The 15,875-nt window shown below is 45.1% G+C and overlaps 1 protein-coding gene across 1 annotated transcript; it reads left to right on the top strand.

Moving 5' to 3' along the window:
- Positions 1–7,475: 7,475 nt before the first annotated feature.
- Positions 7,476–14,204, top strand: LOC139276462 (uncharacterized). The gene is made up of 3 exons (XM_070894486.1): positions 7,476–7,662; positions 10,253–10,955; positions 13,914–14,204. The coding sequence occupies exon 2, from the start codon at positions 10,298–10,300 to the stop codon at positions 10,937–10,939; it is 642 nt and encodes a 213-aa protein (XP_070750587.1). The 5' UTR covers positions 7,476–7,662; positions 10,253–10,297; the 3' UTR covers positions 10,940–10,955; positions 13,914–14,204.
- Positions 14,205–15,875: the final 1,671 nt, after the last annotated feature.

Consider the following 15,875-nt stretch of genomic DNA (forward strand, 5'->3'; position numbering starts at 1 on the left):
CTGTTATCTCAACTTGTCTCTCACCTCCAAAAGTTATTACCAAGTCGGGAGTCTCCCTTCCCGTGTGCAACCATTATTTTGATCAATTGGCATTCGGTATTTACACACTATCTCTTACCCAGGGCGACTCCTTTGAATTTGGCTTTATTATCCTGTAGCTTCCCAGCTGTTTTACAACTTTACCTCATCTCTTTGACCCTGAGGTTAACGCCTGCTTGTTTTTTGTGCAACAGAGTTTGTTAGTTTTTTAGACCCCAGGTCTGAACTAACTTCTGCTGGTACCATGTCTTGTAGTCACTTTGGGCACGAATAAAGTGGACCAGGTTTACACCTGAGTGAGTTTACAGTTTTGAGTCATTATATACATAACAGTTTAAGAAACTGTCTATTTCTGTCTTAAATGTATTCAATGTCCCAGCTTCCACAGCTCTCTGAGGAGCGAATTCCAAAGGTTTACATCCTTCTGAGAGAAGAAACTTCTCCTCATCTCTAGGACATGAGAATGCAATTAACTAAAAGGCCGCAGTATATTGTAACTTGCGCCTTTAACATACAAAAATGATCACGAAGCACTTTATAGAGGTGCAAATAAATATGGACCCAGAGCCAACAAAGGAGAGGTTCTGAGGGGGATTGACAGGGTAGATGCTGAGAGGTTGTTGCACCCTGCTGGGGAGTCTAGAACCAGGGGTCACAGTCTCAGGATAAGGGGTAGGCCATTTGAGACAGAGATGAGGAGGAATTTCTTCACTTAGAGGGTTGTGAATCTTTGGAATTCCCTACCCCAGAGGGCTGTGGATGCTGAGTCTCTGAGTATATTCAAGGCTGAGTTAGATAGATTTTTGGACTCTAGGGGAATCAAGGGATATGGAGATCAGGCAGGAAAGTGGAGTTGAAATCGATGATCAGTTCTTATGTTCTTATGGGAGATTAGTAGACGTACCCAAAAATCTTTGTAAAAGAGATGGGTTTTGAGGAGCAGAGGGAGATGATCCACAAAAATAGACAAGTGCTAAACCAATCCGAACGTGTGCAGGGTACCTAGATGGACCATTTCATATTTCATTGATATTATGGAGCTGTCTGCAGAGGCAAGGAACTGTAGAATTATAGAATGGTTACAGCACAGAAGGAGGCCATTCGACCCGTCGAGCCCATGCCGGCTCTCTGCAAGAGCACTTCAGCCAGTCCCACTCCCCCGTCCTTTCCCTGTGGCCCCGAAATTTTGTTTCCTTCAAGCATTTATCCAACGCCCTTTTGAAAGCCACAATTGAGTCTGCCTCCATCACCCTTTCAGGCCGTGCATTCCAGATCCTAAACACTCGCTGCATAAAAAAGTTTTTCCTCATGTCGCCTTTGGTTTTTCTGCCAATCACCTTAAATCTGTGTCCTCTGGTTCTCGACCCTTCCGCCAATGGGAACAGTTTCTCGCTATCTACTCTGTCCAGACCCCTCATCATTTTGAACACCTCGATCAAATCCCCTCTCAACCTTCTCTGCTGTAAGGAGAACAACCCCAGCTTCTCCAGTCTATCCACGTAACTGACCGCCCTAAGTGGAGGAAGTGCATCCGGGAAGGCACTGAGCACCTCGAGTCTTGTCGCCGAGAGCGTGCAGAAAGCAAGCGCAGGCAGCGGAAGGAGCGTGCGGCAAACCAGTCCCACCCACCCTTACCCTCAACGACTATCTGTCCCACCTGTGACAGGGACTGTGGTTCTCATATTGGACTGTTCGGCCACCTAAGGACTCATTCTAAGAGTGGAAGCAAGTCTTCCTCGATTCCGAGGCACTGCCTATGATGATGATGATGTGGCTGACTCTTAAACAGGTCAGAGACAGTGCCCTCACGCAAGATGTGCGCATCATAGATGCTCCCTGGAAAATTTGCATTTACTGCCATGATTATTTGCTTGTGGTTGACAACGAGCTGCACATTCAGGGAGTGGAATCCCTTTCGGTTCCGAAACACCTCTGCATCCTGAAAAGGTGCTTGCAGGGTGATGTGCGTACAGTCTATTGCCCCCTGCACCTTGGTAAAGTTTTCTATTCTCGAGAGACTTAAAGCCCTCTCAGTCTATGTCTCCCTGTTCATAGGGAAGTTTATAAAGTCCATCCTGCGAGCGTAAAGGGCTTCAGTCACCTGTCGAATGCAGCAATGTGTGGCGTGCTGAGATATACCGCAAATGTCGGCAGCTGGGACCTGAAAGGAGCCCGATGCGTAGAAGGAAAGTGCCGCAGTAACCTTGACCTCAACGGGCAGTGCGGTCCTGATGGTGCTGTTAAGCTGCAGATCTCCCTTAATTAGCTGGCATATCTCACTGATGACCTCCTTTCGGAAGTGCAACCTCCTAAGGCACGTGTTATCGGACAAGTCCAGGTATGATCGCTTATCCCTGTAAGTGTGTTTGGTGTAAGGTCTCCTCCTCCTCAGCCGTCTGCCACCTCTTTGATTGGGCACATAATGCTCTTCAATAAACCTTCTTCCATCTCTAGTCTACAGCATGTGAGTAGTCATCAATACTGGCTGAGAAATTACAGGCTCCATTTCCATTACTAAATGCCTTCAAAATTATTAAATTGTCCTCTAAAAACTAAAAAAAAATTCAAAATTCACCACAATATAATTAGATGGTTGTCAAGAGATTTTAAAACCACCTTGAAAGCACTCATGAATTACTTCAAAGCTCCCATGAACTTGAAGCGGCCTTTTATGAAAAGTCCTCTGAATTACAACATGGCGCCCATACCACTGGGTTAAGGCCAGGTGAGCGCAGCTTTTCTTGAGTGTCTTTTTGGGCGAGTGATCATTTGGGCGGTATATGGGCGAGATGCCGAAAGTAACGCTCGGCAATATTCTGGGCAGTATTTGGCCGTTAGTTTCCATGATAAGCGGTGCACGACTGATGACGTCAGATTTTTAAAAAAATATGGGTGGGCGGTCTAGCTAATTCTCGGCGTTAACTGTATGCCGAAAGTTACGCTGGCGATAAATGGGCGATAATTGGGTATTAGTTTCCATTTTTACACAAATATGGGCGTTAAACTCAATCTCAGCAGTTAAATGGGCGGTAACTGGGCGATCCTGATGGAAAGTCTAGCCTGAACTCTAAAACTGTTCAAATACCCAGCTTGTGACCTTCCCTTGTAGCCACATTATTTATGTGGCTGGTCCAGTTATGTTTCTGGTCAATGGTGACCCCCAGGATATTGATGGTAGGGGATTTGGCGATCTTGTGTCATTGAATGTCAAGGGGGTGGTTAGACTCTTCTTTGTCGGAGATAGTCATTGACTGGAACTTGTGTGGTGCGAATGTTACTTGCCGCTTGTCAACCCAAGTCTGAATGTTGTCCAGATCTTGCTGCATGCGGGCACGGACTGCTTCATTATCTGAGGAGCTGCGAATGGAACTGAACACTGCGCATTCATCAGTGAACATTCCCACTTCAGACTTTATGATGGAGGGAAGGTCATTGATGAAGCAGCTGAAGTTGGTTGGGCCTAGGACACTGCCCTGAGGAGCTCCTGCAGCGATGTCCTGGGGCTGAGGTGATTGGCCACCAATAACCACAACTATCTTCGTTTGTGCTCCGTATGACTCCAGCCAGTGGAGAGTTTTCCCCCTGATTCCCATTGACTTCAGTTTTACTGGGGCTCCTTGATGCTGCACTCGGTCAAATGCTGCCTTGATGTCAAGGGCAGTCGCTCTCACCTCACCTCTGGAATTCAGCTCTTTTGTCCATGTTTGGACCAAGGCTGTAATGAGGTCTGGAGCCGAGTGGTCCTGGCGGAACCCAAACTGAGTATCGGTGAGCTGGTTATTGGTGAGTAAGTGCCGCTTGATAGCGCTGTCAATGATCCCTTCCATTGCCTTGCTGATGATTGAGAGTAGACTGATGGGGCAGTAATTGGCCAGATTGGCATTGTCCTACTTTGGACAAGACAGACGCAGGAAATATTCCACTTTGTTGGGCAGATGTCAGTGTTGTAGCTGTACTGGAACAGCTTGGCTAGAGGCACAGCTAGTTCTGGAACACAAGTCTTCAGTACTGCAGCCGAGATGTTGTCAGGGTTGTTAAAATAGCACCAGTGTTATTTTAGACAAAGTCTAAAGAAAGTAATGACTGAAGTGCTGGAGACATTGAGTAATTAAATCAATCTCACACGCCTTACAGAAGACAATCCTCATCCACCTCCCTCCCTACAACAGGATTGTCCTTGACATAACAATATTGTCATCCCTTCATTGTAGCCAGGTCAAAATCCTAGACCTCCCTACCCAATAGCAGGGTGCGAGCACCTTCACCACGTATGAACGTACAAAGTGACGGGCAGGAAAAGACCAGCTGGTCCATCAAGCCTATCCCCTGCCATGATGGCTGAAGCATCATGACTAAACACTTCCTCCCATCGCCCCCCCCATTCCCCACCACACAGCCCCCTCACCGCGCAGCCACGTTATCTCTCGGGAAAGGGAACAAAACAGAGAAAATATCCAGCACCAATAAGAAAGAAGAAAGAAAGAAAAACTTGCATTCATATAGCGCCTTTCAGCCACAGTTGACACCTGAGCAAAAGGAAGAGCAGGAACAGGAATCGTAACAGATCCTGCGTCACTATGTCTCCCTGGTTTCCTGGCCAATATTTATCCCTCAAACAACATCACTAAAAACAGATTATCCAGCCATTATCTCATTGCTGCCTGTAGGAGCTCTCTGTGTGCAAATTGGCTGCATGCATTTCCCTACTTTACAACAATAACTACAGTCCAAAGGTACTTCAGTGGCTGCAACGCACTTTGGAACATCCTGAGGTTATGAAACGTGCCAAATAAATAGAAGTTGTTTTCTTAAGTCTTTCTTCATAACCTGGTAACATTGCGGTCAATCCAGGCTTCATCTCTTCCATTCCTGTACAATCTGGCAGAACAAAATGATTGCTTCATAGGAATTGGGTGTAACTGATTACCTGTCTGATATACACAAACATGATGGTCAAGTCAAACATGCTTTTAAAAAACACACAACTTAAGGAGGACTTTTGGAAAAAGTGAAATTTGATCAGGCAAAGTCAGCATGGATTTATGAAGGGGAAGGTCATGCTTGACAAATTTGCTAGAATTCTTTGAGGATGTAACGAACAGGGTGGATAAAGGGGAACCAGTGGATGTGGTGTATTTGGACTTCCAGAAGACATTTGACAAGGTGCCACACAAAAGGTCACTGCACAAGATAAAAGTTCACGGGGTTGGGGTAATATATTAGCATGGATAGAGGATTGGCTAATTAACAGAAAATAGAGAGTCGGGATAAATGGTTTATTCTCTGGTTGGCAATCAGTAATGAGTGGGGTGCCACAGGGATCAGTGCTGGGACCCCAACTATTTACAATCTATATTAACGACTTGGAAGAGGGAACTGAGTGTAACGTAGCCACATTTGCTGATGATACAAAGATGGGAGGAAGGGTAATGTGTGAGGAGGACATAAAGAGGCAGCAGGAGGACATAGACAGGCTAAGTGAGTGGGCAAGAATTTGGCAGATGGAGTATAATGTCGGAAAGTGTGAGGTCATGCACTTTGGCAGAAAAAAATCAAAGAGCAAGTTATTATTTAAATGGAGAAAGATTGCAAAGTGCTGCAGTACAGCGGGACCTGGGGGTACTTGTGCATTAAACACAAAAGAATAGTATACAAGTACAGCAAGTGATCAGGAAGGCCAATGGAATCTTGGCCTTTATTGCAAAGGGGATGGAGTATAAAAGCAGGGAAGTCTTGTTACAGCTGTACAGGGTATTGGCGAGGCCACACCTGGAATACTGCGTGCAGTTTTGGTTTCCATATTTAAGAAAGAATATATTTGCTGTGGAGGCAGTTCAGAGAAGGATCACTAGGTTGATCCCGGGGATGAGTGGGTTGACTTATGAGAAAAGGTTGAGTAGGTTGGGCCAGAAGAATGAGAGGTGATCTTATAGAAACTTATAAGATTATGAGGGGGCTTGACAAAGTGGATGCAGAGAGGATGTTTCCACTGGTGGGGGAGACTAGAACTAGAGGTCATGATCTTAGAATAAGGGGCCGCCCATTTAGAACTGAGATGAGGAGAAATTTCTTCTCTCAGAGGATTGTGAATCTGTGGATTCTGTTGCCACAGAGAGCTGTGGAAGCTGGGACATTAAATAAATTTAAGGCAGAAATAGACAGTTTCTTAAACAATAAGGGGATAAGGAGTTATGGGGAGCGGGCAGGGAAGTGGAACTGAGTCCATGATCAGATCAGTCATGATCGTATTAAATAGCGGAGCAGGCTCGAGGGGGCGTATGGCCTACTCCTGCTCCTATTTCTTAAGTTCTTATGTGATTATGTAAACTAAGCAAAAAAAAAAGCTTCAGAGGCCAAGAATAATACAATATGTCAAACATTGCAGGCAGAGGCAAAATAAATTCCAAATTGCACTGACAGTTCAGCGAGTGGCAAGTTCCAGAAATTAATTTTCGAGATCTTATATTGGATATATGTGGATGTGTGTATTTGTGTGTGTATTTGTGTATGTGTATGATGTATGTTGTATATGTGTGTATGTGTATTTGAGTCTATGTATATGCATGTGTGTATGTATGTCTATGTACAAAAATAACTTGTATTTATATAGCGCCTTTAACGTAGTAAAAGATCCCAAGGCTCTTCACAGGAGTGTTACAAGGAAACAACCTGAGCCACACAAGGAGAAATTAGGCCAGATGCGCAACTACTTGGTCAAAGAGGTAGGTTTTAAGGAGCGTCTTAAAGGAGGAAAGAGGCAGAGAGGTTTAGGGCTGCAGTTCCGGAGCTTACGACGCAGGCAACTGAAGGCACAGCCGCCAATGGTGGTGCGATTAAAATGGGGGATGCTCAAGAGGGCAGAATTAGAGGAGCGCAGAGATCTTTGGGGGTTGTGGGGCTGAAGGAGATTACAGAGATAAGAGAGGGGGCGAGGGCCATGGAGGGATTTGAAAACAAGGATGAGAATTTTAAAAATAGAGGCGTTGCTTAACCGGGAGCCAAAATAGGTCAGCGAGCACAGGGGGTGATGGGTGAGCGGGACTTGGTGCGAGTTAGGACATGGGCAGCCGAGTTTTGGAACACCTCTCGATTACGTGGGGTAGAATGTGGGAGGCCAGTTAGGAGTGAGTTGGAATAGTCAAGTCTAGAGGTAACAAAGGCATGGATGAGGATGTGTGTGTGTGTGTGTGTGTGTTGGTTTACTAAAGGATTGGGTATGTCTGTGAGTCGGTAACTGATTGCAGAACTTGCCAAGTCACTATCTAGAAATTACACCCACACGGACAAGGGGCACTGGGAGGATGTATTGACTGGCAGGCTGTTGGCTCACACACACACCTGGATACACCCCATCCGGGAAAACGTGCTTGAATAAATAGCATCACTGTTCTGTTAATAAGATAAAAGCCACGACTCGAGAGCAAAGCCGAGCATAATCGGTGCATTGCAACAAAAAAAATCACAGCGATATGAAAGACTCACAAAGTCTTCGCCATTTGAAAACTTTCCATTGGCTGTTTTCACTGAGCCCAACCGAAAGTGAATTGTACGTTTTGTGAGAGCTGGTTTCGATTTACGTGTCTGTGACAAGTGTTGGTGAGAAGACTGGGCAGATCGGCACAGGTAATAATCGGGGTCAATTCTTGATTTCTGGAAAGGACTTTGCATTCCTGTTAATTTCACCAGTGATTATTGGAAAGATCAAAGAAATGTCACTTTCAGACAAATCGACTCGTTTAAATGTTGGCAGCAGGAAGGATGTTTCAATCATGTGATTTCTTGAATATGTTTTATTTAGGGGGGAGTGGGGTTTGTGTAGAGAGGGGAGCGGCTCCTTCACTGTGAAGCGGAGCTAGAAAATATGTTATAATGCAGTTGTTGCAAAGAAGCAACAGGCAACAGAAGGCACGTTGTTCAATTGGGGCAATGGCTCGTATATTTTAAACATGGAACGATATAGACTGGCGCATGGTATACTGAAGATGCCACACAGATCTTTGCTACAGTATCGCATTCATATGGCGTGGGGTGGATGAAGCTGTGAATGTGTAGCCTATGGAATTTTTTTTATCATTTTCAAGACCCCTATTAGGTCACCCCTCAATGTATTTTCTAGATGGCGTGACTTGATTTATTTCACATCTACTTTTGATTTCCCAATTTTACCCGAGGGTTTGTCAAGTTCATTATCTTTCAGCCTGGCTCTGTTACTGCCTATAACATAGGAATAGTTTGCCATACATTGAGGATACAGTATTCACCTGCATTATATATGTAGCTCGTGGGCCGCCCCGATCTGTGCGGGAACACCACCGCAGGTCGGGGCTATAGATGGAGCTGGAGCGCTGCGCCCTGTAACATCGTGGGCGGAGGTGCGGCGAATGAGGGATCGGGGCCCAGAAGAGGCGAGGGCCCTGGGGCAGCACGGGGCCCAGCCCACACTGTGCGATATGTGTGTGCACACTAGGTCCGTGCAGCAGAGCAGGTCTCCAGTCGTCCTGGTTAACCCTTGCCACTGGATAAAGACCTAGCTCTGTCAAGCCCGTGTGGTGGCTGGTGTGCAACGGTCACCACACGTTAAAAAAATCCACGCACAGGCATCTTCCACCCCCTCAATTGGAGTTCAGGACTGGAACATCGGGTCCTTCATTGAAACATCTGTGAACCCCCATGTGGAAGCAAGTCATCCTCGTTCGAGGGACCGCCTGTGATGGTGATATATAAAGGGTACAATATTGATGATTTAAGAGAGTTGTAAGGTCCACCATTACCACAGTTTCTTATTTGTAACTTTTCTCTCGCGTTGATTGCTAAAGATCACTCCTTCCATCTCTGTGAACTGTGTGTGCCCAATATCTGACAATGCAGAAAGCCCAGGTGTTGGACAAATTCACCAGAATGACATCGGGGCTAAAAGGGTTAAATTATGAGGGCAGGTTGTATAGACACCGCTTGTATTCCCTAGAGTATAGAATATCAAAGGGTGATCTAATCAAGCTGTTTATGATGATTGAAGGATTTCATAGGGTAGAAAGAGAGAGACTATTTTCTCTGATAAAGTGCAACATCCCCACCGACACCTGGGAGTCCCTGGCCAAAGACCGCCCTAAGTGGAGGAAGAGCATCCAGGGAGGGCACTGAGCACCTTGAGTCTCGTCGCCGAGAACATGCAGAAAACAAGCGCAAGCAGCGGAAGGAGCGTGCGGCAAACCAGACTCCCCACCCACCCTTTCCTTCAACCACTGTCTGTCCCACCTGTGACAGAGACTGTAATTCCCGTATTGGACTGTTCAGCCACCTGAGAACTCACTTTTAGAGCGGAAGCAAGTCTTCCTCGATTTCGAGGGACTGCCTATGATTTCCTCGAGTGGGGGAGTCCAGAACAAGGGGACATAACCTTAAAATTAGAGCCAGGCCATTCAGGGCTGCTATCAGGACACATTTATTCACACAAAGTGTAGTGGAAATCTGGAACTGCAAGTTATTTCTTTTTAAGTGAACTTAGTTTTAATTCTGTCAGCCGTAACTCAGTGGATAGCACTCGCCTCTGAGCCAGAAGGTTGTGGGTTCAAGACCCACTCCGGAAACTTGAGCACAAAAATCCAGGCTGACACTCCCAGAGCAGTACTGAAGGAGTGCTGCACTGTCGGAGGTGTTGTCTTTCGGATGAGACATTAAACCGAGGCCCCGTCTGCGCTCTCAGGTGGATGTAAAAGATCCCATGGCCACTATTTCGAAAAAGAACAGGGGAGTTATCCCCGGTGTCCTGGCCAATATTTATTCCTCAATCAACATAACAAAAACAAACAGATTATCTGGTCATTGTGCACAAATTTGCTGCTGCGTTTCCTACATTACAACAGTGACTACACTTCAAGAGTACTTCATTGGCTGAAAAGCATTTTGGGAAATCCTGAGGTCGTGAAAGGCGCTATATAAATGTAAGTTAATTCTTTTTAAGTGAACTTGGTTTTAACCCTGAACGTACTGAAATGAAAGGACAGAATTAAAAACAGTCGGAGCAAAAACTTTGTCACATGTTGGAAAATGAAGAGAAATAGGACAGACATTGTAAAGATGTATAACCCAGCTCAGATATTTTGAAGGATTTTCACTCTGACTCTCTCTACAAGTCTAAACCTATTGCTTTCTCTAGTTTTCTCGTGAAAGTGTGCTTCTGGCAATGGGTGAGACCTTATGTTTCCTGTTGCAGGTCTCACGTGACAGCGGAAGCAGAAGACAAATACTGTTCAGGAAAATGTCTGTTGGGTTTTGCGGTTGGCAAGCAGTCCACGAGGAGGAAGGGCACCTGAAATCAGGGCAGCAGGCGCAAAATGGTCGAGGATATACCATGTACCACGGGACCCACAAAAACAATGCGGCAACGATAATATCCTCAGGGTTTAGACCGTCCAAAAATGGGCTCCTGGGTCCTGGAGTGTACGTTAGCAGAGATGTAAAGAAAGCACGAGCATATCCACTCAAAACAGCGGACAGTGATAGAGTGATCTTCAAGCTGAAGGTGAGAGTTGGAAAAGTGAAGAAGATAGATAAGGATAATCATACTCTTCAACTATCCTGGCATCAGAATGGCTACGACACGGCTTGGATCCCACCGAAATGTGGGATGTTAGCCATCAAGAGTGGGAAAGAAGAAGACTGCGTCTGGGATCCCAAACGGATTACGGTGGTGGATATCGCCTACGCAAATCCCCAGATCAAGAGTGGTCTGATTAATCTGATTCGCCAACAAGCGGCACCCAAGAAAGTGAATTTCGCTGGTCAGTGCGATGTCTGTGGATTACGGAAATATTCATCCCACGTAATTCAGAGTTGCTGGGAGTGTGATAAGGTCATCTGCCCTTTTATGAGCAAACATGTTTGCAGAAAATGGAACTAGGAAGATTATTTTAATGGTAACTTTTTAATCAATGAATGAGCAAATTTGTCTCTTCATTCCTGCTCTTTACGCTTTCTATTAATATTAAGAAAAGGAGCTTAGGTCCAACAAGCTGTTTTTTTTGCACAGTTTAACCCCTCTTGCCTGCTTCTCACCATATCATCAATTCTGCCTCTTTCCAGAACACATTTGATTGTGTCTCGAACCCATTTACACTTTTGCGAATGGCCAATGACACAGACAGTATGTTTCCCTTTGGGAAAATTAATTTGTTGACATTCCTTTTCACCCCAAACTTCCAAATGTTTCATTAATTCCTCCTTGACACACGTGCACACACACACACACACACACATATATACACACACGTGCGGTACACGAATGCACATGCACACGTGCATACACACACGCGCACATACACACACACGTGCACATGCACGCACATGTCCATGCATACACACGTGCACATACACACATCCGTGCACACGTACACACATGTTTGTCTCCATCAAATTTCTAGAGTTGCCCCTCTGTATCATCGATTTTTTTTAATAGCAATGTCTTGCGGATTTCTGTCAATCCTGTTTACAGCTTCCAGTCTAACAGGATGATGATGTATAACATAGAATCATAGAAATTTAGAATCATAGAAGGAGGTCATTTCGGCCAATCGTGTTCGTGCAGCCATAAAAGAGCTATCCAGCCTAATTCCACTTTCCAGCTCTTGGTCTTTAGTCCTGTAGGTTATGGCACTTCACATGCACATCCAAGTATTTTTAAAATGTGATGAGTGTTTCTGCCTTTACCACCCTTTCAGGCAGTGAGTTCCAGACCCCCACCAATCCCTGGGTGAAAAAAGTTCTCCTTAAATCCCCTCTAATCCTTCCACCAATTACTTTAAATCTATGCCCCCTGGTTATTGGCCTCTCTGCTAAGGGAAACAGGCCCTTCCTATCCACGCTATCTAGGCCCCTCATAATTTTATACACCTCAATTAGGTCTTCCCTCAGGCTGCTCTGTTCCAAAGAAAACAACCCTAGCCTACCCAATCTATCCTCATAGTTAAAATTCTCCAGAACTGTCAATGTTTCCTCATTGCTAAAATTCTCCAGTCCTGACAATCTTTCCTCATTCTTTCAATGACACATCCTTTACTATAAAGTGGTTGTTATACTTGCTGCTGCAGTTCTATCAATGTGCACACAAATACACACACACACTGTGGCACTTGCCCTTGGAAGTGCTTGCAGCCCATGCACTCAAAAGCGTAGAACACACAAAGGGATTTAATAAGAGTACATTAACCAGTGCACTGCCACAGCAAATGAATCCCTAAGAGTCTTCCTTCCATTCTCAAGGTCAGCATTTATTTGCCCATCCCTAATTGCCGTTGAGAAGGTGGTGGTGAGCCGCCTTCTTGAATCGCTGCAGACCTTGTGGTGAATGTACTCCCACAGTGCTGACTTTGTTGCAGCGGTTTGGTACAACTGAGTGTCTCGCTGGGCCATTTCAGAGGGCAGTTAAGAGTCAACCACACTGCTGTGAGTCTGGAGTCACATATAGGTCAGATCGGGTAAGGGAGGCAGATTTCCTTTCCTGAAGGACATTAGTGAACCAGATGGGTTTTTACAACGATTCGGTAGTTTCATGGTCGCCATTACTGATACGAGCTTTTTTAATTCCAGATTTAAAAAAAAAGAACTGAATTTAAATTCTCAAGCTGGGATTTGAATTCACGTCTAGATTATTATTCCAGGCTTTTAGGATTACTAGCCCAGTAACATAACCACTATGCTACCATACGTGTGGTAAACACACCATTCCACATGGTACTGAGCCATGCAGTCTAGAGATGTCCCAGGCTCAGTTCTCGATGTTGACTTCGGTGATGTCAGAAGGAGGGGCAGTTTGGGCGAGTGCAAACACCCGATCAGCCTTGGGGTCGGGCGGAGAAAAATCACCCCGGGGTCCTGCTCATGGTCACCATCCAACACGATGCTGTCCTGGCCCGCTAGACGCGCATCAACACTTTCAGCCAAGGAATGGATTGGACTTAGCTGTGACGCCCACCAGGGCTAAATAGCCGGCCCGGACTGCCGAAATGAACATGTAAAGAATGGGCACTGGGTGACTGCGTGCGCCAGTGAAGGTGTATGCTAACAAGAGAAGGAGAGAGAACATTGTAGCAAATGAAAATACACAAAGACCGGGGCTACTGTGGTAACCACTTTGTAAGGATTGTGTTTCTGTGTCATGTTACAGTCCAGAAATACAAGATGTGGAAGTTCTTCCTCACTGCAGTAATGTTGTGCAATATACAATATCAAGTTTACAGTCTCAACAAAGCTGCCTTTTATCATTGACATTGTCAGAAAGAGTAGTAACATGAATGAAACTTTACTCTAAGTGGGTATTATATTAACATCAGGGGATATAATTTTCAATAATAGTGCAATAGTTCATTTGTCAAAGGAAATTTACAGAGTCCTTAACCTGTTTAAAATAACAGTTAAACAATTCACAAAGGAATTTTACACGCACAAATTAACTTATCTGCTGCCAGAGGAAATTAAAGCCTGAGGTTTGGAGGAGATAAACTGCACGGAACTCACATGGACAATACTCTTAATAATCTCAAAGTAATCTCACTGCAGGTGTTGGAATGTGAAATAAAAACAGACTATGCGGGAAATACTCTGCAGGTCAGTTCGAGATGTAACAGGGGCAGGGAACGAGGGGAGGAGAGCAAAGGACATTACCATCTGCCATTACCAGCTCATTTTGCCGATCGTCCCTTTTGTCTCTTAATCACTCCTGCCTTCCACCCTATCACAGGCCTTCCCTTTTCTTCTTTGCTCCCCTCCCCCTTTCTCTGCCTCCACGCTTGCTTAAAAATCTGTTACATTTCGAACTGTTCCAGTTCTGACAAAAGGGTCACAGACACGATACGTTAACTCTGTTTCTCTCTCCGCAGATGCTGCCTGGACCTGTTGAGATAGCCAGCATTTTCTGTTTTTACTTTTAATAATCTGTGGTGTTGCATGTTAAAGATGTACAGCTGTACCGTTGACAGTGATTTGCTTTTTCTGCTGAGAATGACCACTGCCTATATTGTAAAACTGCATTAAAGTGACACCAAAGGAAATCGGATACGACTAATCTCGCGCTGATTACTGTCGCGGGTCAGTCCGATATAAGAACATAAGATAAAGGAGTGCAGACTTTGTGAATAGGTTTTCCTCCAAGCTTTCTCATTTGTTTATAAAGAGCAACTAAATAAAATTGGAATCCTCGCGTCACTTGCATGTGGCGGCTCCATGTCTAAAATTGCCGCAAACATTCTTTGCCACAGGGGGAAAAAATTGCAAAATACACTTTTTGTTGAGAAACATAGAAACATAGAAACATAGAAAATAGGTGCAGGAGCAGGCCATTCAGCCCTTCTAGCCTGCACCGCCATTCAACGAGTTCATGGCTGAACATGAAACTTCAGTACCCACTTCCTGCTTTCACGCCATACCCCTTGATCCCCCGAGTAGTAAGGACTTCATCTAACTCCCTTTTGAATATATTTAGTGAATTGGCCTCAACTACTTCCTGTGGTAGAGAATTCCACAGGTTCACCACTCTCTGGGTGAAGAAGTTTCTCCTTATCTCGGTCCTAAATGGCTTACCCCTTATCCTTAGACTGTGACCCCTGGTTCTGGACTTCCCAACATTGGGAACATTCTTCCTGCATCCAACCTGTCCAAACCCGTCAGAATTTTAAACGTTTCTATGAGATCCCCTCTCACTCTTCTGAACTCCAGTGAATACAAGCCCAGTTGATTCAGTCTTTCTTGATAGGTCAGTCCCACCATCCCGGGAATCAGTCTGGTGAATCTTCGCTGCACTCCCTCAACAGCAAGTATGTCCTTCCTCAAGTTAGGAGACCAAAACTGTACACAATACTCCAGGTGTGGCCTCACCAAGGCCCTGTACAACTGTAGCAACACCTCCCTGCCCCTGTACTCAAATCCCCTCGCTATGAAGGCCAACATGCCATTTGCTTTCTTAACCGCCTGCTGTACCTGCATGCCAACCTTCAATGACTGATGTACCATGACACCCAGGTCTCGTTGCACCTTCCCTTTTCCTAATCTGTCACCATTCAGATAATAGTCTGTCTCTCTGTTTTTACCACCAAAGTGGATAACCTCACATTTATCCACATTATACTTCATCTGCCACGCATTTGCCCACTCACCTAACCTATCCAAGTCACTCTGTAGCCTCATAGCATCCTCCTCGCAGCTCACACTGCCACCCAACTTAGTGTCATCCGCAAATTTGGAGATACTACATTTAATCCCCTCGTCTAAATCATTAATGTACAATGTAAACAGCTGGGGCCCCAGCACAGAACCCTGCGGTACCCCACTAGTCACTGCCTGCCATTCCGAAAAGTACCCATTTACTCCTACTCTTTGCTTCCTGTCTGACAACCAGTTCTCAATCCACGTCAGCACACTACCCCCAATCCCATGTGCTTTAACTTTGCACATTAATCTCCTGTGTGGGACCTTGACGAAAGCCTTCTGAAAGTCCAAATATACCACATCAACTGGTACTCCTTTGTCCACTTTATTGGAAACATCCTCAAAAAATTCCAGAAGATTTGTCAAGCATGATCTCCCTTTTACAAATCCATGCTGACTTGGACCTATCATGTCACCATTTTCCAAATGTGCTGCTATGACATCCTTAATAATTGATTCCATCATTTTACCCACTACTGAGGTCAGGCTGACCGGTCTATAATTCCCTGCTTTCTCTCTCCCTCCTTTTTTAAAAAGTGGGGTTACATTGGCTACCCTCCACTCGATAGGAACTGATCCAGAGTCAATGGAATGTTGGAAAATGACTGTCAATGCATCCGCTATTTCCAAGGCCACCT

Source organism: Pristiophorus japonicus, chromosome 11, assembly GCF_044704955.1.
Source record: "Pristiophorus japonicus isolate sPriJap1 chromosome 11, sPriJap1.hap1, whole genome shotgun sequence".
NCBI classification, from domain to species: domain Eukaryota; kingdom Metazoa; phylum Chordata; class Chondrichthyes; family Pristiophoridae; genus Pristiophorus; species Pristiophorus japonicus.